At 33.4% G+C, this 22120-nt stretch overlaps 1 protein-coding gene across 6 annotated transcripts in view; it reads right to left on the bottom strand.

Moving 5' to 3' along the window:
* Window positions 1–5046: 5046 nt before the first annotated feature.
* LOC106052284 (regulator of G-protein signaling loco-like) overlaps window positions 5047–22120 on the bottom strand; it is a 105671-nt gene continuing 88597 nt past the window's right edge. For 4 of the 6 annotated variants that reach the window (XM_056045269.1, XM_056045260.1, XM_056045283.1 and 1 more), the window contains 13 exons: window positions 12379–12552; window positions 12189–12275; window positions 11947–12093; window positions 11656–11796; window positions 11456–11513; window positions 11137–11351; window positions 10078–10254; window positions 9429–9626; window positions 9222–9312; window positions 8946–8978; window positions 7933–8129; window positions 7387–7546; window positions 5047–7213 (listed from right to left, as the gene is read on the bottom strand). In XM_056045269.1, the coding sequence (XP_055901244.1) occupies window positions 5916–7213; window positions 7387–7546; window positions 7933–8129; window positions 8946–8978; window positions 9222–9312; window positions 9429–9626; window positions 10078–10254; window positions 11137–11351; window positions 11456–11513; window positions 11656–11796; window positions 11947–12093; window positions 12189–12275; window positions 12379–12552 (2976 nt within the window). In that variant the 3' untranslated portion in view covers window positions 5047–5915. The remainder of the gene's footprint in view (window positions 7214–7386; window positions 7547–7932; window positions 8130–8945; window positions 8979–9221; window positions 9313–9428; window positions 9627–10077; window positions 10255–11136; window positions 11352–11455; window positions 11514–11655; window positions 11797–11946; window positions 12094–12188; window positions 12276–12378; window positions 12553–22120) is intronic. The other 2 variants (XM_056045290.1, XM_056045296.1) reach the window with 2 other exon arrangements.

Below are 22120 nucleotides of genomic sequence, written 5' to 3'. Positions count from 1 at the left end.
TATTTTCTTTAAAGAACATTTTCAGTACTGGATGACAAATAAATCTCTAAATCAAGTTTTTACATGCAATGGTATTCTTTCCTGATCAGTCTAAAAGTAAAAAAGGAGCTCTTGGTAGCTAAACCACATCAATTAGGGATTTATTTTTGTAAATGATAGACAAGATGTATATACATCAAGGTCTAATGATGTATAAACTAAACTTAACATACATGAGAAGTTTTCATTTGAAATCACGCTGGAACTGGATTCTTTTCTTGGTAACAATATCTTAATCTTAGCAGTTGATCCTCTTTATTACCTCTATTTTGTTGCCCATTAGTTTATAAGTAAGCTTGTGCCTCTGCCATAGAGTGAAAGTATAATGCTTCCTCCATCATGAGTTTATTATGTGCTACAAACTGAAGCGCTATGAAAATTTGATTCTGTGTGCAAAAAAATTTCATATAGCTTTTAAAACAACAAATAGCTTATCAACACTTCCTTTGTACACTGGATACACTAACAAGCTGGCAAGTTTGTCTGCCATGAAGGACTCAATGGATATATTTATTTAGTGTGGTATTTATTTGTGTGTGTGTGTGTGTGTGTGCAAATAGGATGAAGTACGTAAAAACATTTTAAAGTCATATTACAAGATAGGAATAAAAGAAAAAAAGAGTTAAAGCAAACTTAAAAGATGGCCCCTGAGACTGTTGCACTCAAATGTGACTTCAAATTCTGTTTATTCCATCATTAGCAAGAAAAACAAAACAACAAGCAACGTATAAAAAATTATTTAAAAAAAAAAAAAAGCTTATCTAAAGGGGAACAACTTCACCCTTAAAATTATATCTGTCAATAATGTACAAGCTATTTTCCTTATTGGATATCAAACAAAATTATGAATTACCTATAGTTGATTGACTAGTTGGTTATTTTTTAAATTGATTCATGTTTTGTTAGGTACAATAAATAATTGTTTAAAGCAGTGTTTCCCAAACTTTCAAATTATGCGTACTCCTTTAATAATTTTCATAACTCTGAGTACCCCCTCCCCCCAAAAAAAAAGAATAATTGTCGAGAATAATAAATGTAAAATAAAATTGTTACAAAAAAAAAATGTTATATGTATAAAGCCCAAGGATTCCTATGATGATAAAGCTAAAACTGAATAGCGCAAATTCTGAGGTTTCCTTTAAAAAAAATATATATATATTATAAATAACAAAAATTTGCATCAATGAGAAGGAGAAGCATAGTTAATGTTCAAACTCTTGCCAAACCCTTGGGGTTACACATATCCCCCTTTGGGAAACACTGGTTTAAAGTATCAACTTGATCGGAGAATGCATGAGAGAAAAATAGATTTTACAATTATTTAAGGGTACTAAACCCAACAAATTTAGCCATATATGTGAACACTGAAGGATTAATTTCCCTTGTTGGTATCATACACAATAATTAATTACAAGTAATTATTTGACTAATTGGTTACTTTTTTTTATTGATTCATATCTTGTCTATGCCAATGAATGAGTGTGCAAAGTTTCAACTGGATCCGAGGATGGGTGTGGGAGAAATTATGTGTAAACATTTTTTACCAGACAGACAGAGTGAGTTGATATAAGCTTTGTAAAAAAAGAAGAAGGATATCTAGGTGAATTTTACACTGATTAGTTTTTTATAAATGCATTAAACTAAAAGTATGACTTTGAATTTGAACTCGGGGTCCTAGCCTTCTCAAGAGCACTAATTCAGTTTATACCACCACATCTGTCAAGTACTATTTCTTTCCCTTGTTTGATACCAAGCAAAATAATTAATTACCAATAGTTAATTAACTAATTGGTCATTTTTTTTTTTTATTGATTCTTGTTTTGTCGTAAAGCTCCTCCTTTCCTTGTGGTCTATAGGGCAGATGATGTTAAGGTCATCTGTTTCTGTGGCCTAGGGTTAACGAGGGTGTCATGTGGCCAGCACAATGATCAACCCCCTTTACTTTTCCCCAACTAATGTCAGGTACCCATAAGAGCTGGGTGGACTCAGAGACACCCAAAGATCCCAAAATTAAAAATCCCAGGATTCAAACCCAGGACTCCCAGTTCGGAAACCAAGCGCTTTACCGCTCAAGCACCGCACCACCTTGTTTTGTCGTGCACAAGAAATAAGTGTGCAAACCCAATTGCTTAAAGGGAACTTTTGTTAGATAAGTGTTGCCCCTATTAAAGTATTTAAAATATGATGATTTAGGATAGCTTGAGTTGACAATTTGAAAGTGACCTAGCACAGCACAGACTAATTCAACTAGTTTTTAAAAAGGTTTAGAATGTGCATAAAGTTTGTATGCTAAATAAGCTATGCCACCTATTTCAAGCACACTAAATGAGCTATTAAGATTTAATTTTCCATTGAAATTTTAGTTGTTATGTATGTGCATACAATTTTCTCATTAAAAACAAAATGGTAGTACACTTTGGTAGACAAAAAAACAGGAGATTCACCTATTTTGAACACGATGAAGACAATAGTGAAGTTCATTTTCAATGGGAGAAGTATTCCTCAAGATAAGTAACAAGAATTGCTTTTCATATTTTAATGTTATTGTCAAACTGGTTTAGAAGTACCGGCATGTGTGAAAGTAAGTAGCCCCATTGTGAGCAAAATGATGATAAATATGTGAAATTTTATTCAAATACTTAATTTTTCTAAACACACAAACAGCTTTTCCATTTTCTTTTAAAATATTTAAATAAAAACAAAATGTGAAGACTTTAGGAGACCAAGAGTAGTTTTATTATTTTTGAGCATGATGCAAACAAGGATGAAGTTGGATCTTTAAAAGTGCATGGGATAATTAAGGACTTGTGAAAGTATGCAGATTTCAAGAAAAAAATAAGTGTGCACTTGCATAGAGTGATTTATAAGAAAATATTTAGAAAAATAATTTAAAAAAAAATAAAGCCTATATTAAGCGAACTTATATCAATTAGTTTGGATCAGTCATGGAAATAAATTTATAATAGATCTAGACTAATAATAAAAAAGCATTTAAAATATTTTTAAAAAAGGGTGGAACAACCAGAATTTCAACTCATGGCTCAAAACAACACGGTAACCAATTTGCTAGTGGAAAGCTTATGAGCATGGAAGATTGTATAGTTAACTATTGTTTCTATAGTCTCATCCTATTTTTCAGATTTGTGTTCACTAAGACTCTGACAATGAATAATTCAGCTTATATCACCCCTTTAGTTAATTACAATTTCTTTCCCTTGTTCAAGATACCAAACAAAATAATTTACTACCAATAGTTAATTAACTAATTTTTTTTTTTTTTTAAACTGATTCTTGTGTTGTCGGGTAAAAGAAATAATTGTGCAAATTTTCAGCTTGATCTGAGATAGGGTGTGGGAGAAAAAAAGTGTACAAACTTTTTACCAGACAGCGAGTTGATATTAGCTTTGTAAAAATATTTTGTTTGTGTAATATGCAAATAGTAATATATCACAGGGGTTTCTACCATCCTCTCTTTAGCTTTTTAGCGGCCCCCGAAAGGGGAAAAGACGCTATTAGTTTTGTGTGAAATGTCTGACCGTCTGTCCCGTTTAGATCTCGTAAACTAGAAAAGATATTGAAAATCGGACATCACAATATTTTAGACCATTCAAAGTTCTGATGCAACGGCTACTTTTTTTTTTCCTGAAAGCGAAAAATCTAATTTTTAAAATCAGTTATGCAAGTATTTTTTTTAAAGAGAAAAAGCTAATTAGTATGCATTATAAGTTAAACCTAATTTAGAACGAATAGTAATCTTATAAATTTCATTTTTCCTGAATCTTCTTTTTTAATTTTTTTTTGAGGATTTTGTTTATGATTTAATACTTGTGAATTATGGTAACTTACAAATAAAAACATATTAAAAAAAAACAACAAAAGCCCACAAAAGAGGCAAGATGGCCCATAAAAGAGGCATATAAAGCCCAAAAAAGAGGCAAAGAAAAGAGGCATAAAGCCCAAGGATTCCTATGATGATAAAGCTAAAACTGAATAGCGCAAATTCTGAGGTTTCCTTTTTAAAAAAAAAAAAAAAAAAAAAAAAAAAAAAAAAAGATCATTATAAGACATCAGTTAGGCCAGTGCAGGCACGGTGGCTGAGCAGTAAAGCGCTTGGCTTCCGAACCTGGGGTCCCGGGTTCGAATCCTGGTGAAGACTGGGATTTTTAACTTTTGGAATCTTTGGGCGCCTCTGAGTCCACTCAGCTCTAATGGGTACCTGACATTAGCTGGGGAAAAGTAAAGGCGGTTGGTCGTTGTGCTGGCCACATGACACACTCGTTAACCGTAGGCCACAAAACAGATGAACTTTACATCATCTGCCCTATAGACCACAAGGTCTGAAAGGGGAACTAGTTAGGCCAGGTTCACATCTAACTTTACATTCACTTTCACCTATCCTTTGATCTGTGGAACCGTTGGGGCACTACACAAGATCTGTTAACCTTCTTTCTCCATTCTTACCTCTCATTTGTCTTTGATATAATTTGATTCGGCTGTTCTTTCTGAAAATATTGAAGCCTGCCTGGGTGGACCACTTCGGAGGCCGATTTTGAGTTTGTGTTTCCACACAAACTGTCTTTTGTAACCTTGTTTTTTTTTTAATTTTATTTTTAAGAAAAATATGTTTGTATTTAATCCTATGTCTCACAGTTGTGAATTTAATGTGTAGATCTATGTTATTATTATATATATATTACTAAATCTTTTAGTCCTTTTGCAATCACCAAATATAGACTTGTAGGTAGCCCACTTGCTGAAATTCAGAAAATAAATTTAAATTATGTATGTTTGTGTGTTATTTTAATGTTTTCTTTAGGAAGCTTTCAAAATGTTATATATTATAAATATCCAGGTATGGTATTAAATCTGTTTTTAACTTTCTGGAACCTCTCAGACAACATGTCAGATACATGCACACAGTTGTCTTGCAGGTTTTTAATAGCTGAATAACAAAATACTGTTCAATAAAAATATGAATCTACTAAACAAAACAAATAAGAAAGCTAAGAGATTTAGAACTCTTTTTATTGATCCTGTCAGAGTTCACGTTAGCAGATTCTATTGGTTTATATACAATATATTTTACAATATGTTATTTCTTGGTAACAATTCATGATAGTGACAAATATATATAATTTATTTTAAAGATGATATCTCTAAAATGAATTGAAATCAAAAGCCTATTTACAAGTACATTGGATATAAAAACAATGTGAAATTCAGATGTGTAGATAATAGCAATAGATGAACAACAAAATGTTGGATACAATGCAACATAAATTACTAGAGTGACACACATAATGTTAGAAAGTGTCCTTGAAATAGTTTGTTGAAAATGCTACTACAATGAAAACCTAACCCAAGAATGGCAGTGTAATTAAAATGTAATTGACTAATAGCTAACAACTAATTTCTAAAATGTTAGTAATAAAAAAATGTAATAAAACATTCTTCTTCATAGTGGTTTTTAAAGAGAAAAAGCTAATTAGTATGCATTATAATAGCAATAGATGAACAACAAAATGTTGGATACAATGCAACATAAATTACTAGAGTGGCACACATAATGTTAGAAAGTGTCCTTGAAATAGTTTGTTGAAAATGCTACTACAATGAAAACCTAACCCAAGAATGGCAGTGTAATTAAAATGTAATTGACTAATAGCTAACAACTAATTTCTAAAATGTTAGTAATAAAAAAATGTAATAAAACATTCTTCTTCATAGTGGTTTAAAAAAAGAAAAAAAAAGTCATTGAACCAAGCATTGACAGTGACCTAAGAACTGGATTTCCCTTTGACCCTTGCCTAAAACAATTACTCTTGTACATGTCCTTTAAAAACCAACACCTACTACCAGTACATCTTCGTAACAAGTCATACAAATGTAACAGTTTCTTCTTCATGGTCAGAATCTCTGTAAGGACTTAAAGTAAAAGCTGTTGCATGTGGACTATTAACAAACTGTAAATCCCATTTCCCAGTAGACCTCAGGTTCACAGGAGTGGCTGATCTTTTATTTGGGAGGGTTGTAGTATGAGAATCACTGGTAGGAGTAGCACCTATGTGAAATTTGTGTGATGAGGCACTTTGAGGGCTGTTTCTCTGGTTGGTCGTAGTGTAAAAGTTACTGGAAGGGGTGGCACCAATATTAAGCTTTGGTGATGAGGCCCGTAGAGGGGTGTTTCTCTGTGATGGATATGGCGGTTTATCATTTCTGGGGGAAACTAGTGACCTTCGGCTCATATCATTAACATCTCTTTGTATCATTTCGTCTGACTTGGGAGATACAAGAACTCGATGATCAAAGGAGGACGAATTTTCAGCATGGTTAACGGAATTCACAGTGTGAGCCATAACATTGTCTGTACTTCTTGGGTGATGTTTTTTGTCAACACCATGTGTCCTTATGGCATTATGATAAGACGGAGGGTCAGGAGTTTTATTTCTTTCCTTCAGTTTGTTGGAAGTGTAGGAATCTGAAGGTACCTTTATCTTCAAGGGTGAATTCTGAGTGACAGAAGAATTTAACCTATCTGATGTTTTTAAATTAGAGCTATTCAAGTCTGATAGGATTTCTGGAGATGACTGGGTTGTCCTGGCATTAGTACTGCATTTTCCATTAGAATGTAATGGATGTGAATCATTCTTTGAATCAATTATTAATGGAGACATGGGCAAATAATTGTCAGTTTGTTGTGATGTTACTACCGCACCCTCTTGATTTGAAAAAGAATTTTTCATGTTTAAAAGAGAATTATCAGGTTGAGAACTTCTTCCCGTCCAGTTGTCATGATTACTCCTGCCAGTTAGTGATTTCCATTTATCACTTAAAACTGTTTTATCAGAATATTTGTGAGTGTCTCTGGACATTTTGTGATTGCCGTGGACCACTTCTGGTGTAGTACCCAAGTAATTCAGTTGCTCTTTTCTTTTTGTTTTTTCCAAGAAACCAACTTTAGAAATTTCCTCAATGTCATCAAACATAGCCACCCCAGATGGATGAGACTGGTTTAAGTTATTAATCTGGCTGTCTTTCAAACTGTCCATAGTCTCTTGTGGCCCATTACCCTCCAGCAGGAAAGAGGGCAAGTCACCTGTAGATACATGTATACCTCGCTGCTCTTCAAGGCGCAATTTCTGAGCACTTGACAACATGTCGATTAAACGTTCACCTATTTAAAATAAAAGAATTTATTTTTAGTAATGGGGTTATATAAATACAGCATTAAAATTTATGTTCTCTTAATTTTTTTTGTCTCACTTCTTAGTCTCATAATTTGTGATAAAATTTTGACAGTAACAACTAGATTCTTACAAATAAACAGAAAGAAAAACCATTACTGACCTTCTTTTGTGCTAACTTTTTTCTTGACATCACTCTTTGGTAGTGTAAATGTCACTTTGCCCTTCGACTTGTTCCCCTTGTGGATGTCTTTTATTGCTGTTGATTCTTTTCTCAGTAGGCCGAATAAGCCCAAATATCGCCCCTCTTCGTTTTTGTGAACCTGTAAAAATGGTGTAATGTTTTCACTTATTTGTACAAGAAATATTTCTTGACAATAAATTGAGGCCAAAGATCATTGCCTAGAGTAAATTATTTCACCATTTACAACACCATGCTGTTCATTTAAACATTGAAGAAAACAACATGCAGACAAAGTTAATTGTTAAATATGTTAAAGGTTTTAATTTACTGTATTCCATTTAATAAATCTTTTACTTTTTTTTGCTAAGAATGCTAAACGTTAATGTATGAGAATTTTTACTTTATTATCAAAACTATTAAAACAATGTTGAATTCCCAGCCACACTTAAACATTGACCACATGAAGCTCAATCAATCACGATCCACTGCCTGACATGGTGACCTCTACACATATATACTCCCTACCTTGGCTTTGTCTAACTCCAGTACCCCTAGCTCATCAAAACCATGGGCCAACTGGCTTTTCCCTCTCATTAAGTCTTCAAATATCTTATTGGTTATCTCCTCCAAGGAGCCGCCACGATGCCCTGACTTTGAGCGGTTCGCAGGCGGCACCTTAGTCGGATTTAAGGCTACTGGCTGCACACCTTGCCTTAATATTTCTGTTAGAACAAACAGACAACTGAAGATGCAGTGCATGCAGGGTTAGTTGAAACAAATGAGAACTTTGAACATTAGAAATAAAAGTTATATTGTATATAAATGTTTTATGCATGATACTGATAATAAATTAGGATATTTTTTTTAAATGAATGATGATGATGAGCATAGCTACATTTCCTTTTTATCCACTTTTCCATTAGTTCATTAAAGTAATATAAATATTGATATAATTTAATTAATTGACATTCAAAAAAAAAATTATAAATTTAAAACACTATTAGACCATTCAGGTATAATCAAATTAAACAAGCTTTACCAAGCACAACCAATTCCCAAAAATAAAAACTAGATCTACTTGCAACAAATACACTAATGGTTGCAGTGTCACATAAAACAAGTATATAAACAAATAATATTAGCATGCAATTTAAATAAGAGTTTAGTGGGGGGGGGGGGGGGGGGGGAAGTAAAATGTATTTTAAATAGATGAAACAAATAACAGATCTAATATGCAAGTGTGAAAAAGAATTGGATGATGTGAAATTATATGAATCTTAAAATGATAAAAAAAAATTAATTTCAAAAGCAGAGGCTTATTTTAAGGTTCATATATTTAGAATTAAGCATAAAATGGAAATATTTTTTTTTAAATTTATATTTGTTTTTTTAATTTTTTTTTTCAGAGTTAAGTTGTATAATGCAAATATACAAAGTTTACAGACACAAATAAGTACAAAGAAAAATAGGACTTGAATAGTTGTGATAAAGAAAACCAACCAAAAACCAACTTGTATTTTAGTTGTATAGACCCTTACTTTTATGGTGTGAGCACCTACACAACCTCGCCACTTCCCAAGCAGCAAAATAAAATAAAGAGAATCATTAGGTCGGTTTTAGAGAGGTTAGGATTAGAAAAGAAGGGGTCACATGCATATGTAGAAGTTATACATTTTGTTAGAACATTGAAATGCTTATAGGAATGAGAAATGATTTGAACTAGTACTGATTAAATGATTGAATGTAAACAAAATAGTTATCTTAATGATTAATTATATAACATGTTGTGAGTAAAAGATCAATTGAATGTTTACCTGCAGTATCAATATCATGTACGATCACAACCCTCTGATTATCTAATTCTGAGACAGACGTATTCAAGTCCAGGAAATCTTGAAAGCCCATCTAAAAAAAAATTTAAAAATACAATTACCAAGACTACTTCTGTTATGGGCCAGAAATTCTGATCAAGCAGAGCTTGAAATCTACAAACTAAGAGTTGAGCACTAAACATTACTTACAAAGTGAACACCAATGTTGTCAATGTGGTAACCATATTTAGTCAATATGGGTTTGAACACATCTCGGATACTTCTGTTTGGTTTAGCTTTCACCCCAATTGATTTCCCATTTGGCAGATCCAGTCTAAACAAAACTCTTCTCTCTATTACAATCTCCTTAGAACCCAGTGTGGAAATGTCTTCATTTAAATCCAGAGGCTATATATAACAAAAAAGAATGATACAAATTATTAAGAGATTAATACATTTTTTGATAAAAAAAAATATGAAAGTTTGAAATAATTTTTTTTTAAAGTATTTGTGAATGAATAAAAATTGAAAATTATTTACAGGTATGAGGCTATGTTTAGTTAAGGCTAAAATGTAACTAAGATACTAGGATAAGCTGGTTTAATTCATCAAATCCCACCTTATTAACCATTTTCTACTATAAATTACAATCAACCATTTCCTTTTTTTTTTAATGCCCTAATCATTCAATCTCAGAAATACGATTTTTGTTACATTAGTCAATTTCTAGTTCAAAACAGGAGAACATCACGACATTAGATTTTAGGAAGAGAAGGAAGAGTTGACATGGAAAGAAATATTTTTTTAGTGCTAGAAATAAAAAAAATAAAAAGTTGTATAAAAATGAATTAAAAATTACCTTGTCTGAACCTAATAAAAAAACATCAACAGATGCTATAGAAATAGATCTTTTCTCACAAAGTTTGCTTAGAACTGATCTACAAGTCTGACCAGGTTTAGCACACACAACAGTGGTCGACCCATCTGGCATAACAATCCTACAGAACTTGAAATGTGTTTCAGTATTACCACAAGACTGAAAAAAAAATTATATTATCTATATATATAATTCTCTTCATGGCTCAATAGTTTGGACAAGAAGTAAAGGAAAGATTACTCTTTTATTTCTGCAAGTCGGACTACAGTTACCTTACGGAAAAAAAAAGGAAGGGGGGAGAGAACAAGTAGTATTCACCCATCACAAAATAGCAGGGTGGACTTAACCATTGTGGGGCCCTATGCGAAACGGATTTTGCGGGGCCAAGTTTGAGTAGGGATATGGATAATATGTGAAATTTAAGAGTTTGTATTATAAAATAAATTTGTCATACAGTATATCATTAAAATTTTATTTCCTACATAGATCAGGCTCAATAGCAAGAATTACCAAATGTTTCAATCTATCTACAAGAATTGTTGACCTCAAGTAATTCTTCATTAGTTTGAGGCGCGAGAAGATTCTTTCACTAGATTCCATGGGTATTTCATAATGCTGTTGTTTTTTTTTATCGCACGCAGGATTGGCGTTTTCCATATTGAATGACACCCCAAAATGACCATTTTTGTCAATATATTTCAGGAAATTTGTACGAGTTTTCAAAATTTTTTAATCATTTCCGCTTATTTCCAGGACTTTTTCGTATATTTTGCAATTTCAGGAGATTTCCAGGAACTCTTGATAAATTAGGAGGCAGCAGGAAATCTGTTATAAGTTATAAAATTTAATTTAATAATTTACATCTAAAATTAACGCGGGTCCTATGAAAGTGCGGGGGTCCAGTGCGGTCGCATAGGTTGCGGTGCCCTATGGCCAGCCCTGCAAAATAGCAGTGTATGTTCAAGATTTTTTAAAATTTGTACAAGTCTATATGCTGTTGACAAACAAAAGCCAATAAAAAAAAACATTACTGAAACTTACTTCTTTTGCATTAAACACTTCCTTTCTCATTGTGCTAAGATCTATGCCTGGACCAGGAGCTTTCTTTAAATTGTTATTCCCATTACTATTAGTGACAGTGGATGTAGACGGCAAACTGGCCATACTGACATTCAACTGTGGTTTGCTGGCTTCTTTTTCTTTTTTACCCTGTCCCTTCTGCTCAGTTTGAGATGAAGCCTTACTCGATTTTTTACCTGGTTAAAGAATCAAAAGTTGAATTAGTAGAAAATAACAAGCACTTACATTCATACTTTAATAAAACCATAGTTAAAGATAGAGCATTAAGTAAATGCCTTACTGTTTTTCCAAGGCAAAATAGAACGACGTCTTTTATCATCATTTTCTTTGCCTTTCACCTGAGAAAGAGAAAATAATATAATAAATATTATACAAAAATTTTACTTTATTTTAACCTAAATATAAAATAAACCTTTCAACAAGACAAAATAATATTTATCAACATCTAAATTATCAATTTTAAAGCAAACTATTACTTACCTTTTTTTTGCCATCTGATTCTGTGCTATTTTCCCCTGGATTTTCTAATGGTTTCCCTTCCATTTCCTCCATTAATTTAGTTTTGTACATGTCGGATTTGAGAAACCTGGCATAGCTATCTTGGCGCATCAGTTGAAATATCTGCTCAGATAAATACAACATTTTAAGATTTAAATTTTAGAATCTTAAGAAATCACTAGAAAAACAATGAAAAAAATAAAAGACAGCATTGGAGTTAAAATTCAAATCAAAAGACCAAAAACTAAAAAAAAAAAAAAAAACTATGTCTACCTGTTGCTGAGCTACATCAAACATAATGGCAGTAGGATTCTCAAGATATTTCTCAGAGTAAGAACGTGCCGCGCTATCAACATTGACTGGATCACTTGCCTTAGTTGATAAATAACGTGTGTAGATATCTTTAGCTTTAACCTTTCTCTACAACAAAAGAGAATATTTGTCAGTGCTTCACTTTGTTCAAAACTAAAAAATATTAATGTTATTAGACTAAATTTGTTTTCAAAGACAAATACCTGATGCTCATCAGCCAGCAGTCTGTATTGTTCACATGCCTTCCAAAAGATAATGTTTTCCTCACTGAATTCTTTCTTCAGAAATTCCTGTTTTATAAATACAAAATGTGTTTCACACTGCCAAATAAAATACAAGTAATTATTTGTTGAACAGATTAAGCAAAATGTTTATCTTTGACTTAACACTCACTGTAAAAATACCAATTCCAATAGGATCTTTGAGTAATTTCTCAAAATTGACAGCCCAGCTTGCAACTCTGCCAGCTGTATCAATACGACCCTGTTCAGCAGTTTGTTTAGAAATATTGTTTACACTGCTAGCAGTAATTAGCTTGTTGCTGTACTCCTCACCAACTGCAAGAGACTGGGGAAATAAAATTAAAAACTGAATGGATGGTGATAGTAAAAATCAAACAAGTATTGTAGGATTGTATGACAGACTTTGGCATTAGACAAAAAAGAATAAGGTAAAGCAAACTACAGAATAAAGCAATACAAGACTTAATTCAGTATTTTTCAAACTTTGATGCAATATATATTTGAAAGAGGAACATTAAAAAAAAAAAAAAAACTAAATGAAAAAGACCTCAATATTGAGCCAATGAAACGAAATATTACACAACAATTTCAGGGGAGAGGAGGGGGCTGAGTGGAAAAGCGCTTGGCTTCTAAACAATAAGGTCTCAGCTTTTAATCCTGGTGAAAATGATTATTAGTTCTAATGGGTGCCTGACAATAGTTAAGGATGGACTGTTGGTCATTGTGATGGCCATTGAAAAAAAATGATGTTTTACATCATCAACTCAATGGATTGCCAGGTCTAAAAGGGTTACTTTATCTGATTTCAATGACAAAAGACAATACAACTCTCAAACAAAACATTGCAGAAAAGATATAAAAAACTTTTTATATATAAAGAGTTATTTATGTACATATCTTGTATGACACACCCACAGCACTTTGAAAACTATGTCATTAGATTTGTATGAACCTGGCAATATATTTTTTAAAATGCTTTTCCTTGAAATATGAATGTTTTAGACTTAATATGTACTGTATCCTTGCTTATAAATAAATTTTTGTAGCTGTTGTTTACAAATTATGTCTTGAAAAATTAAGACGTTAGAATTACATTCACTAGTTTTTTAATGCTAAAAAGGGTGATCTGGGTATAATTATAAAACCAATATAAAATTATTTTTTAACCAAAAAATATATTTATAAAACTTCTGTATAAGAGGATCTATGATACTGAGTAAATGTGGTTAGAGTTGATTTATGATACTGAGTAAATGTAGATAGAGTTGATCTATGATACTGACTAAAAAGTGGATGGAGTTGATCTATGATACTGAGTAAACGTGGTTAGAGTTGATCTATGATACTGAGTAAACGTGTTTATAGTTGATCTATGATACTGAGTAAATGTGGATAGAGTTGATCTATGATACTGACTAAAAAGTGGTTGGAGTTGATCTATGATACTGAGTAAATGTGGATAGAGGGGATCTATGATACTGAGTAAATGTGGATGGAGTTGATCTATGATACTGAGTAAATGTGGATAGAGGTGATCTATGATACTGAGTAAATGTGGATAGAGGTGATCTATGATACTGAGTAAAAAGAGGATGGAGTTGATCTATGATACTGAGTAAATGTGGATAGAGGTGATCTATGATACTGAGTAAAAAGTGGATGGAGTTGATCTATGATACTGAGTAAAAAGTGGATGGAGTTTATCTATGATACTGACTAAAAAGTGGATGGAGTTGATCTATGATACTGAGTAAATGTGGATAGAGGTGATCTATGATACTGACTAAAAAGTGGATAGAGTTGATCTATGATACTGAGTAAATGTGGATAGAGTTGATCTATGATACTGACTTAAAAGTGGATAGAGTTGATCTATGATACTGAGTAAAAAGTGGATGGAGTTGATCTATGATACTGACTAAAAAGTGGATGGAGTTGATCTATGATACTGACTAAAAAGTGCATAGAGTTGATCTATGATACTGAGTAAATGTGGATAGAATTGATCTATGAGTAAATGTGGATAGAATTGATCTATGAGTAAATGTGGATAGAATTGATCTATGAGTAAATGTGGATAGGTTTAAATGACTTAGTTTAAGTTGAAAGTTTAGACAGAAAAATAACTACTGAAATATTGAGAATAAAGAACAGAAGTTGAGAAAGAATTATTATTATTATTATTATATATATATATATATATATATATATATATATATATATATATATATATATATATATATATATATATATATATATATATATATTGAAAACTAATTTTTAAAAAAGGTAAATACAAAAATTTATATTGTCCTGTTCCGAATGCACATATACATACATATATATAAATTTTATCATTGAACTAAAACATGCTAAATACTGTAAGCAACCTTTCTATACACTAAAAGTACTGGAGGAGGCTGAGATGACACATGACTAGTAGGATTAAAACTCTGTTTTAAAGTCCTAAAACAAATCATTATTCCTTCCAAATATTGAACAATGACATCGTGTGAATTTAAATCATCTAACCCTACACACAGAGATCATTTAATGACTACCAAATGTTCCAATAATCTTATCACAAGTGCACCTTCAAACACAGCCATTCAAAGACAAAACAAAATGGAACCATATGTACTATCAGGAAATCAATTGACAGTATTTGTCTAAACACTTGTCTCAGAAGTTGAATACCCTACTACAACTTGTCTAATGCTGCCGTTCCCTGACAGGAACTTAAAGGCAACTTAATAAATTGTAGGTGTTTATGTTTCAAGAGTTTTTTTCTTTAGCATTAAGGTCTATATCATACAGACAACAGGCTAGTTTCAAAGGGTATTTGTTTTCATAGCTAGTAGTAAAAGTATGAATACAGTTTCATGTAATTGGAAGCCAAGCAAAATTAAAAAAAAAACTATGGGATTGTCTGTAACTACTGTCCATGAAGCCTATCATTTAACAAAAGGCTTAGTGGTGTTTTAGTTCGCACTCAACTAAGTTTAGACGCTTGTTTAATGGGGTATTAATAACTTAAAATATTATCTGGTTTTGAACTGCCCAGTTCTGATCAAGCCTAGTGTTAGTTCAAATAGAAATAATAAGTCAATCTTACCAATCCCTGTGTATATGTGCAGTTTAACTGTTGATGTCTGTACTCATGCAGCCTATTATTGATTGCTTGACATCCCACAAACAGTGATGCATTCAGTTTAGCTAGACCAGAACTGTAAGGATCATGTGGGTATAAATCCAAACTAGTATTGGAGTATCTCTTGTGGTAAGACTGAGCGCCAGTAAAACTTCGACCAAGCAATGAAGATGTTTTACTGGAGCGCCCTTTGGTGTAATGCTCAGAACACCTTGCACTGCTAGCACCTTCAGGTCCTGGTCTCTGCCCCAGAGATGAGTTAGGCGCCACCCGTCTGTATTTCGGTGGTCGCCCGGCACATACAACTGAGTCGTCTGCCACACGCATGAAAGAAATGTCTCTGGAACAATCCCCGTCATGCCAGTGGGAAATGACAGTGTCATTACTGGCCAGTGTGGTCTGCATGTAGATGGATGTTTCATTGAGTAAACTAACATCTAGCCTAGAGTCGGTGTGAGAAGATGATCTATCATCAAGCCGGCTCACATCTCCAGCAGACGATAGCACGCATATAGAAGCTGTGGGTCTTCTGCGGAGACTTCGAGTCTTCTTGACCACCCGTATAGAATTGGAGATAGACTGTGACAGACGATGGAGAGACGAACGTTTCTTTGGCGTGTGCTGAATAGAAGTAGACAAATCAAACTGCTCACACTTACGTTTGAGTACGACATCTCTTGTACGTGCACAGCTTCTGGATTCCATTGTAGCGAGAAAACACACCAGAAATAACACACGTATCGTAATCCAAATAGAAGAACTATCAAGTCCACAACGATACTATCACTGAGAATACAACACAGAATGTGAAGCTCTAAGACCACAAACTCATCGAAGATACAACTAAGTAATCCATCCGAGTTTATATAATCTGTCCAAGTCGAGGGCACGCCCACAGGTAGGATAAGCGAACAATGGGATTAGCGCTGGCTCCACCTCCGAATGACAACTGACCATTATGTGGACGCGCGCCAAGTCAAGCGAGACGGCGGTGACGAAAGTGTGAAAGAGTGTGAAAGTTGATTCACCACGTCAACCCCAGAGCTGACACATACAGTCGTCTATCAGTTTAGACGATCCGCAAGAAACAAAGACTCCGTCAGTTCTGTACAAACCACCTGTCATTAAAAGTGTGACATGTTCAGTCATAAGATAAACTGAAAGCAAGTAGATCTATCTTGGAGAGTCCAGCAACACAGCTTACACACTAAGCATAGACACAAAGCGTTGAAACGAAGCCCAGTGTGTCGATCCAGCTTTAGGACACATCAAAACAGAATACAAAAACAACACTAGACACCCAATTAGGTACAAACCTGTGTGAGTTGATGTCACACAACAGTCTAGTGGTCAAGTAGTAGGAATAAATTAACACGGCTACACTTTAATACGAATATAGCAATATTTAGTGGTTAGAGATGGTTTTAAATACTGAATGTGATCAGCTAAATACATTCATTTTTCAAGAAGGTCATGTCTTTATCCGATAGTGCTGTCTATTACAATAGTATAATGTTTATATCCCTTACATTCTTAGAGTATACATTGTAGTATCTTCACACACTTTAAATCAGGTTCACTCCACTCTAGCCCTAGCTTTTTTTTTTACAACATATATGTCAGTTTTTATGATAGAAACCAAGCTCAATTTAAATTTATCTGAAAATTACAGGGTTAAGCTCCCTTTCTGATAATATGAAACAAAAATAATTAATGAGTATTAAATGATTAACTAATTGGTTAATTTTTGGATTGATTCGATTATTGCCATCGACTATGAATAATTATGCAAATTTTAAACTTGATCCGAGAATGGAAAGTGGGAGAACAAACGTTATAAGTGGATTAAATCCATATATACATTCACATCTCTCATTAAGTAACATTTATTCCCCTTTATTTCGATATCAAACAAAATAATTCATCACCAACAACTAATTAACTAATTGGTTATTTTTTTTTATTGATTCATGTCTTGTCAAGTTCAATGAATAATTGTGCAAAGTTTTAACTTGATCCGAGAAAGGGAAATGAGAGAAAAAAACATGTTCGAGCTTTTTACCAGACGGACAGACAAACAGACAGAGTGAGTTGATATAAGCTTTGTAAAAAAAATGTGACTGTGTTGTCATTGTCAACAAATAGACTAGATAAAGCCTACTTTCAACAAACTCCCAGTCTAAGCTGATACATATACAAATAGGCCTGAGCGTTCATGTTCATATCGATAAGCCGAGAAATGATATTAAACACCTTCAGGAAAAAAAAAAGGTTTGGAATAAAGTTTAGGTGTCATGATAAAGTACATAATAGTTAAAAAAAAAAGTGTTGGATGTGGCTAGTCAAGTCGTTGTGCACTTGGCCCAACTTAAAAACCCAATCTAGCAAACTTGTTTTTTTTTTTTTAGCTGAGATTTGGAGAGTTCATAAACCGTCCATCTTTATGAGAACTAAACATTACAAAAAATATTTTTGTCAAAAGCAGAAATACCAGCATGCTTTAAAAGTATAGATATATAGAACTATAGAGTTCCATTGATCAAGTATCAAGTAGACCGACTACTTTTTAAGGTTTATATGTAAAAAACAATCAAACAAACCGCGCTATCACTTTCATGTACATTATATGTCAATAATTGGACAACTCTCTAGTACTTCTTTCATGTACATTAAATGTCAATGATAAGCCAACTCTCCGGGAATTCTTTGGATTCAACTGATCAAAGTCATGTCAAACAACAACAGCAACACAAACTTCACGGCCTGTGTCTTACATCGAATCCTTTGATTCACGTTTTCAATAGCTCAAGTGATACACTCTGCGCTTTTAATCTCGGGATTCTTGAGAACTCCAAAGTTACGGGGGATATACTTCATGCATACCTACTCTCAACTGGACAATGGGTCCTAATCAGGCACCTGCGCGTCATGTCCAGTAGAGGTGGGCAAATATGGCCCGCGGTCACAGTTCACTGCCATCGACGTCAACACCTGACAAGCCGTACTACTGACATGAGGTGCTCTAACCATGTCTAGCACTGTCTTAATTCTACCTACAGTATGTCTACACAGTGACGGGAGGACACTTGTAAACCGAGTGGGAAGGTCAGGTCAAGTAGGGAAGAGGTAATCGTGGACACAACACTCGATTACCGAGCCATTTCTCAAGTTAATCCGATGGACATAATCTCTTGTTGACAGCTTTTGTTTAGGGTTAGGGAACTACTGGAACTAATTTAGTCGCGAACACACACACACGAGCGCGCGTCCAATTGTTCCCATTACTGAATGGCGCTTTCACAGATAAGACAGCTCAGCAGACGACAATGGCTGTAAATTAGGGTAATAAAAATAGGAAGAAAATAAAACCAGCACTTGGCTAATGTTATGATAAAGAAATAAAAACATATAGCCGACAAAGGGTAACAACTCCGGATAAGGATCGGGCGGTAGCGATGCGAGGGATTACAGAGTCATTCAACCGACACGACAAAAAAAGACCCTACCGGTGAAAGGAAGGGTACCGTCACGGTCGCTTCGGCTTGACAAAAGAACAGTACGTCATCACGCGGAACAAAAGCTATTGTAGACATTGAAGCCATCTTTTTGATGTCCTTGTTGACTAATTGGGAAACATACTTCGAATACCAATCACTGGACTGAGTGCTCTTCTGTTTATTCAATTTTGTAATGTCGTAACCAGACACATTTCATTGATGTACAGGGATTTGTTTGATCTGCGGAGACATTTCACTCAATCAAACACCAATAGTGTATACATATTTCTCACCTTTGATGATTTCCGATGCATTCGATTTTTTAGCGTTGTGTAAATAAAAGACCGATCAAAAGAGTTGCGATTTACTACAAGTGACATTTTTATTTTGTTTGTTTGTAGTTTTTCTTTAGTCTAATAGAAAAAAAGGGGGTATAAGTAAAGTATGCCTATAGCGACAATGACAAATAGATCTAGAATATAAAACAAACAAACATTAGAAAATGTTGGGAGAATATACTTCTTATGTTTAATTAGTGAAATAGTAGAGAGTATTTAAGGTGTGAATCCCAGGTATCTAAAAAAAAAAAAAAAAAAACACGCTTCTCTATACGAAGTAAGAATCGATTCCTCGGGGCAATCATTTTAATTTTATTATTAGCATTTCTTATCAGGGTCTATTTCAACTACAGGCAGAGAAACCGTAGAGTAACTTCCATAATGCGAACACGACCTTGTTGGATTTTTACAGTCAATCTACTTTAGTTGCATGGTTTGTACGGAACCACTGCGTGAGCAATAAAGTTTTTAAATTGAATTTTGTTTTGGTGATGTTTAGAGACATGTCAAACGAAAAGAAACTGATTGCCGTTTTTACAAAGTTTATAGTCACTCTGTCTGGTACAATTGTTGTACACATTATTTCTCCCACACCCATTCTCGGGTCACGTTGAAACTTGCACAATTATTTGTTGTACCTAACTAAAAATGAATCAATAAAAAAATTATCGAATTAGCTAATTTATTATTGGTAAGTAATTATTTTGTTTGTTATTGAAAAGGGAAATAAATGATACTTATTAAGAGATGTGGCATTGAAAAGGGAAATAAATGATACTTATTAAGAGATGTGGCAGTATATGTGGAGTTATTAACCTTTTCCATTTTTTTTTAGACGTTTTTTCTACCACTTCCATTCTAGGATTAAGTTGAAAAATCCATAATTATTAATCGTCAACGACAAGACATAATGCAATAGAAAATTAAAATTAGTTAATCAATTAGAAATAATAGGTTATTTTTGTTTTATTTAGGTGAAAAAAGGGCGTATTCCAGCAATATTGAGATATAAGGTAGTGATTTTGTCATTCCTTTAGATAGCTTTTTTTTTTTTTTTTTTTTAAAGAAAATGGAAAGATGGGAGTGTACAACTTTTTAGTTGCTGTTGTGGTGATGAAAACAAAAAGATCAAGAAATACTGCTGGAAAGTGAGAAAATATGCGATTCAATACTTAACATTGGGTTTATCAACATTGTGGTTTAGAGTTCAACGTGTTGAAGCTAGGACACGGACCTAGATGAAGGAGCTTACAACGCTTCCCCAGCTCCCCAGCTGTTTTAAAGGGGGCTCGGAACGTACCTTTTTTTTTCATACTGGGTGACCGGGGGCGGGGGAGGGGGGGGGGAGAGTAAATCATTTGACTTCTAAGTTCAGTTAAATTTATTTCGACTCAAGTCTTGAGTTCCATGAGAATCTATTGAATACATTGAATCTTTCTATTTACTTATTAAATGTTGCGTTTAAACAAACTTAAGATTGAAGTTATTACTCTATTGATTTTGAGCTACTGATGGTCTTCTATGAAACTGCATCCAATTCAAGGCGTTCAACGGGTCATCGTGTAATTTACAAAATGACATATATAGTTCGGCCGCTGTAGTTTAATCACTTTTGTGACGGGAAAATGTACTTTTTCTAAAGTTTTTTTTTAAATTTAATTTTATCGTCTGAATTCGAACCCGAGACTCCACGATGGAAAGCAGACATGTTAGCCACTGATTTCAATACTTTTAAAATGATTTTTTATAGACTAAAAAAGTCTATAGTTTAAATTTTTTGAGAACGACCTAATTCTAAGCACAAGGCTTAACTCCCCTTAGCTTAGTATATTTTTCTATTTAAAACAAAAATAATTAATTACGACTAATTGATTTACTAATAGGTTATTATTTTTTATTGATTCGTGTGTTGTCATCGACAATGAATGATTGTGCAAAGTTTCCACTTGATCCGAAAATGAGAAGTGGAAGAAAAAATGTGTACATGATTCCATCCATACAGACTATAACTAGTTAGAAATAATGTGTACAAGATTCCATCCATACAGACTATAACTAGTTAGAAATAATGTGTACAAGATTCCATCCATACAGACAATAACTAGTTAGAAATAATGTGTACAAGATTCCGTCCATACAGACTATAACTAGTTAGAAATAATGTGTACAAGATTCCATCCATACAGACTATAACTAGTTAGAAATAATGTGTACAAGATTCCATCCATACAGACTATAACTAGTTAGAAAAAAAAAGAAGATGGGTCAAATAGAAGGAACGTTTTGTACTCAAAGATATTGAATTGATGGATTTTCTGAAAATATATTAAATTCTGTTTCTAATATTTTATTAGTGAAATAGAGAACCGAAATGATTATATTCCTATTTTACAATGATTGATAAGTAAAAAAGTAAAGTACCCCTTCCAGATCTTGCGATTTATAGGGCAGATGATGAAATGGTCATCTGTTTCTATGGCCGACGGTTAACAAGTGTGTCATGTGGCCAGCCCGACGACCAAACTCATTTATATTCCCCAAGGTCAGTTACCCTTTAGAGTAGGAAGGACTTAGATACGACATACAAATACTGAGATCGAGATTCGAACCTAGGGGTTCGGAAGCCAAGCAATTTATCATTCAGCTATCTCGCCCCAACAATCATTGCTAACTTAAATTAAAAATATATCTATCACGAAAGAATCAAACTAAGAATTAAAACTTTCAGGAAAACCTATTTGTTCTTGAAGACCATGTCTATGTACGTTAGATTTTCTTCTTGAATTAGTTGGAAGCAGTAACAGGTTTAATATGACTATATAGTTTAAAATGAAATGTACAATTCTAGTTGTCCTATCAATACAAATCCATTTCATTTTGGTTTTGGTGCGGGATAAGAGTTTCCCC

Source organism: Biomphalaria glabrata, chromosome 1 (genome assembly GCF_947242115.1).
Source record: "Biomphalaria glabrata chromosome 1, xgBioGlab47.1, whole genome shotgun sequence".
Lineage (NCBI taxonomy): Eukaryota > Metazoa > Mollusca > Gastropoda > Planorbidae > Biomphalaria > Biomphalaria glabrata.
This window is presented reverse-complemented; position numbering and strand designations above follow the sequence as displayed.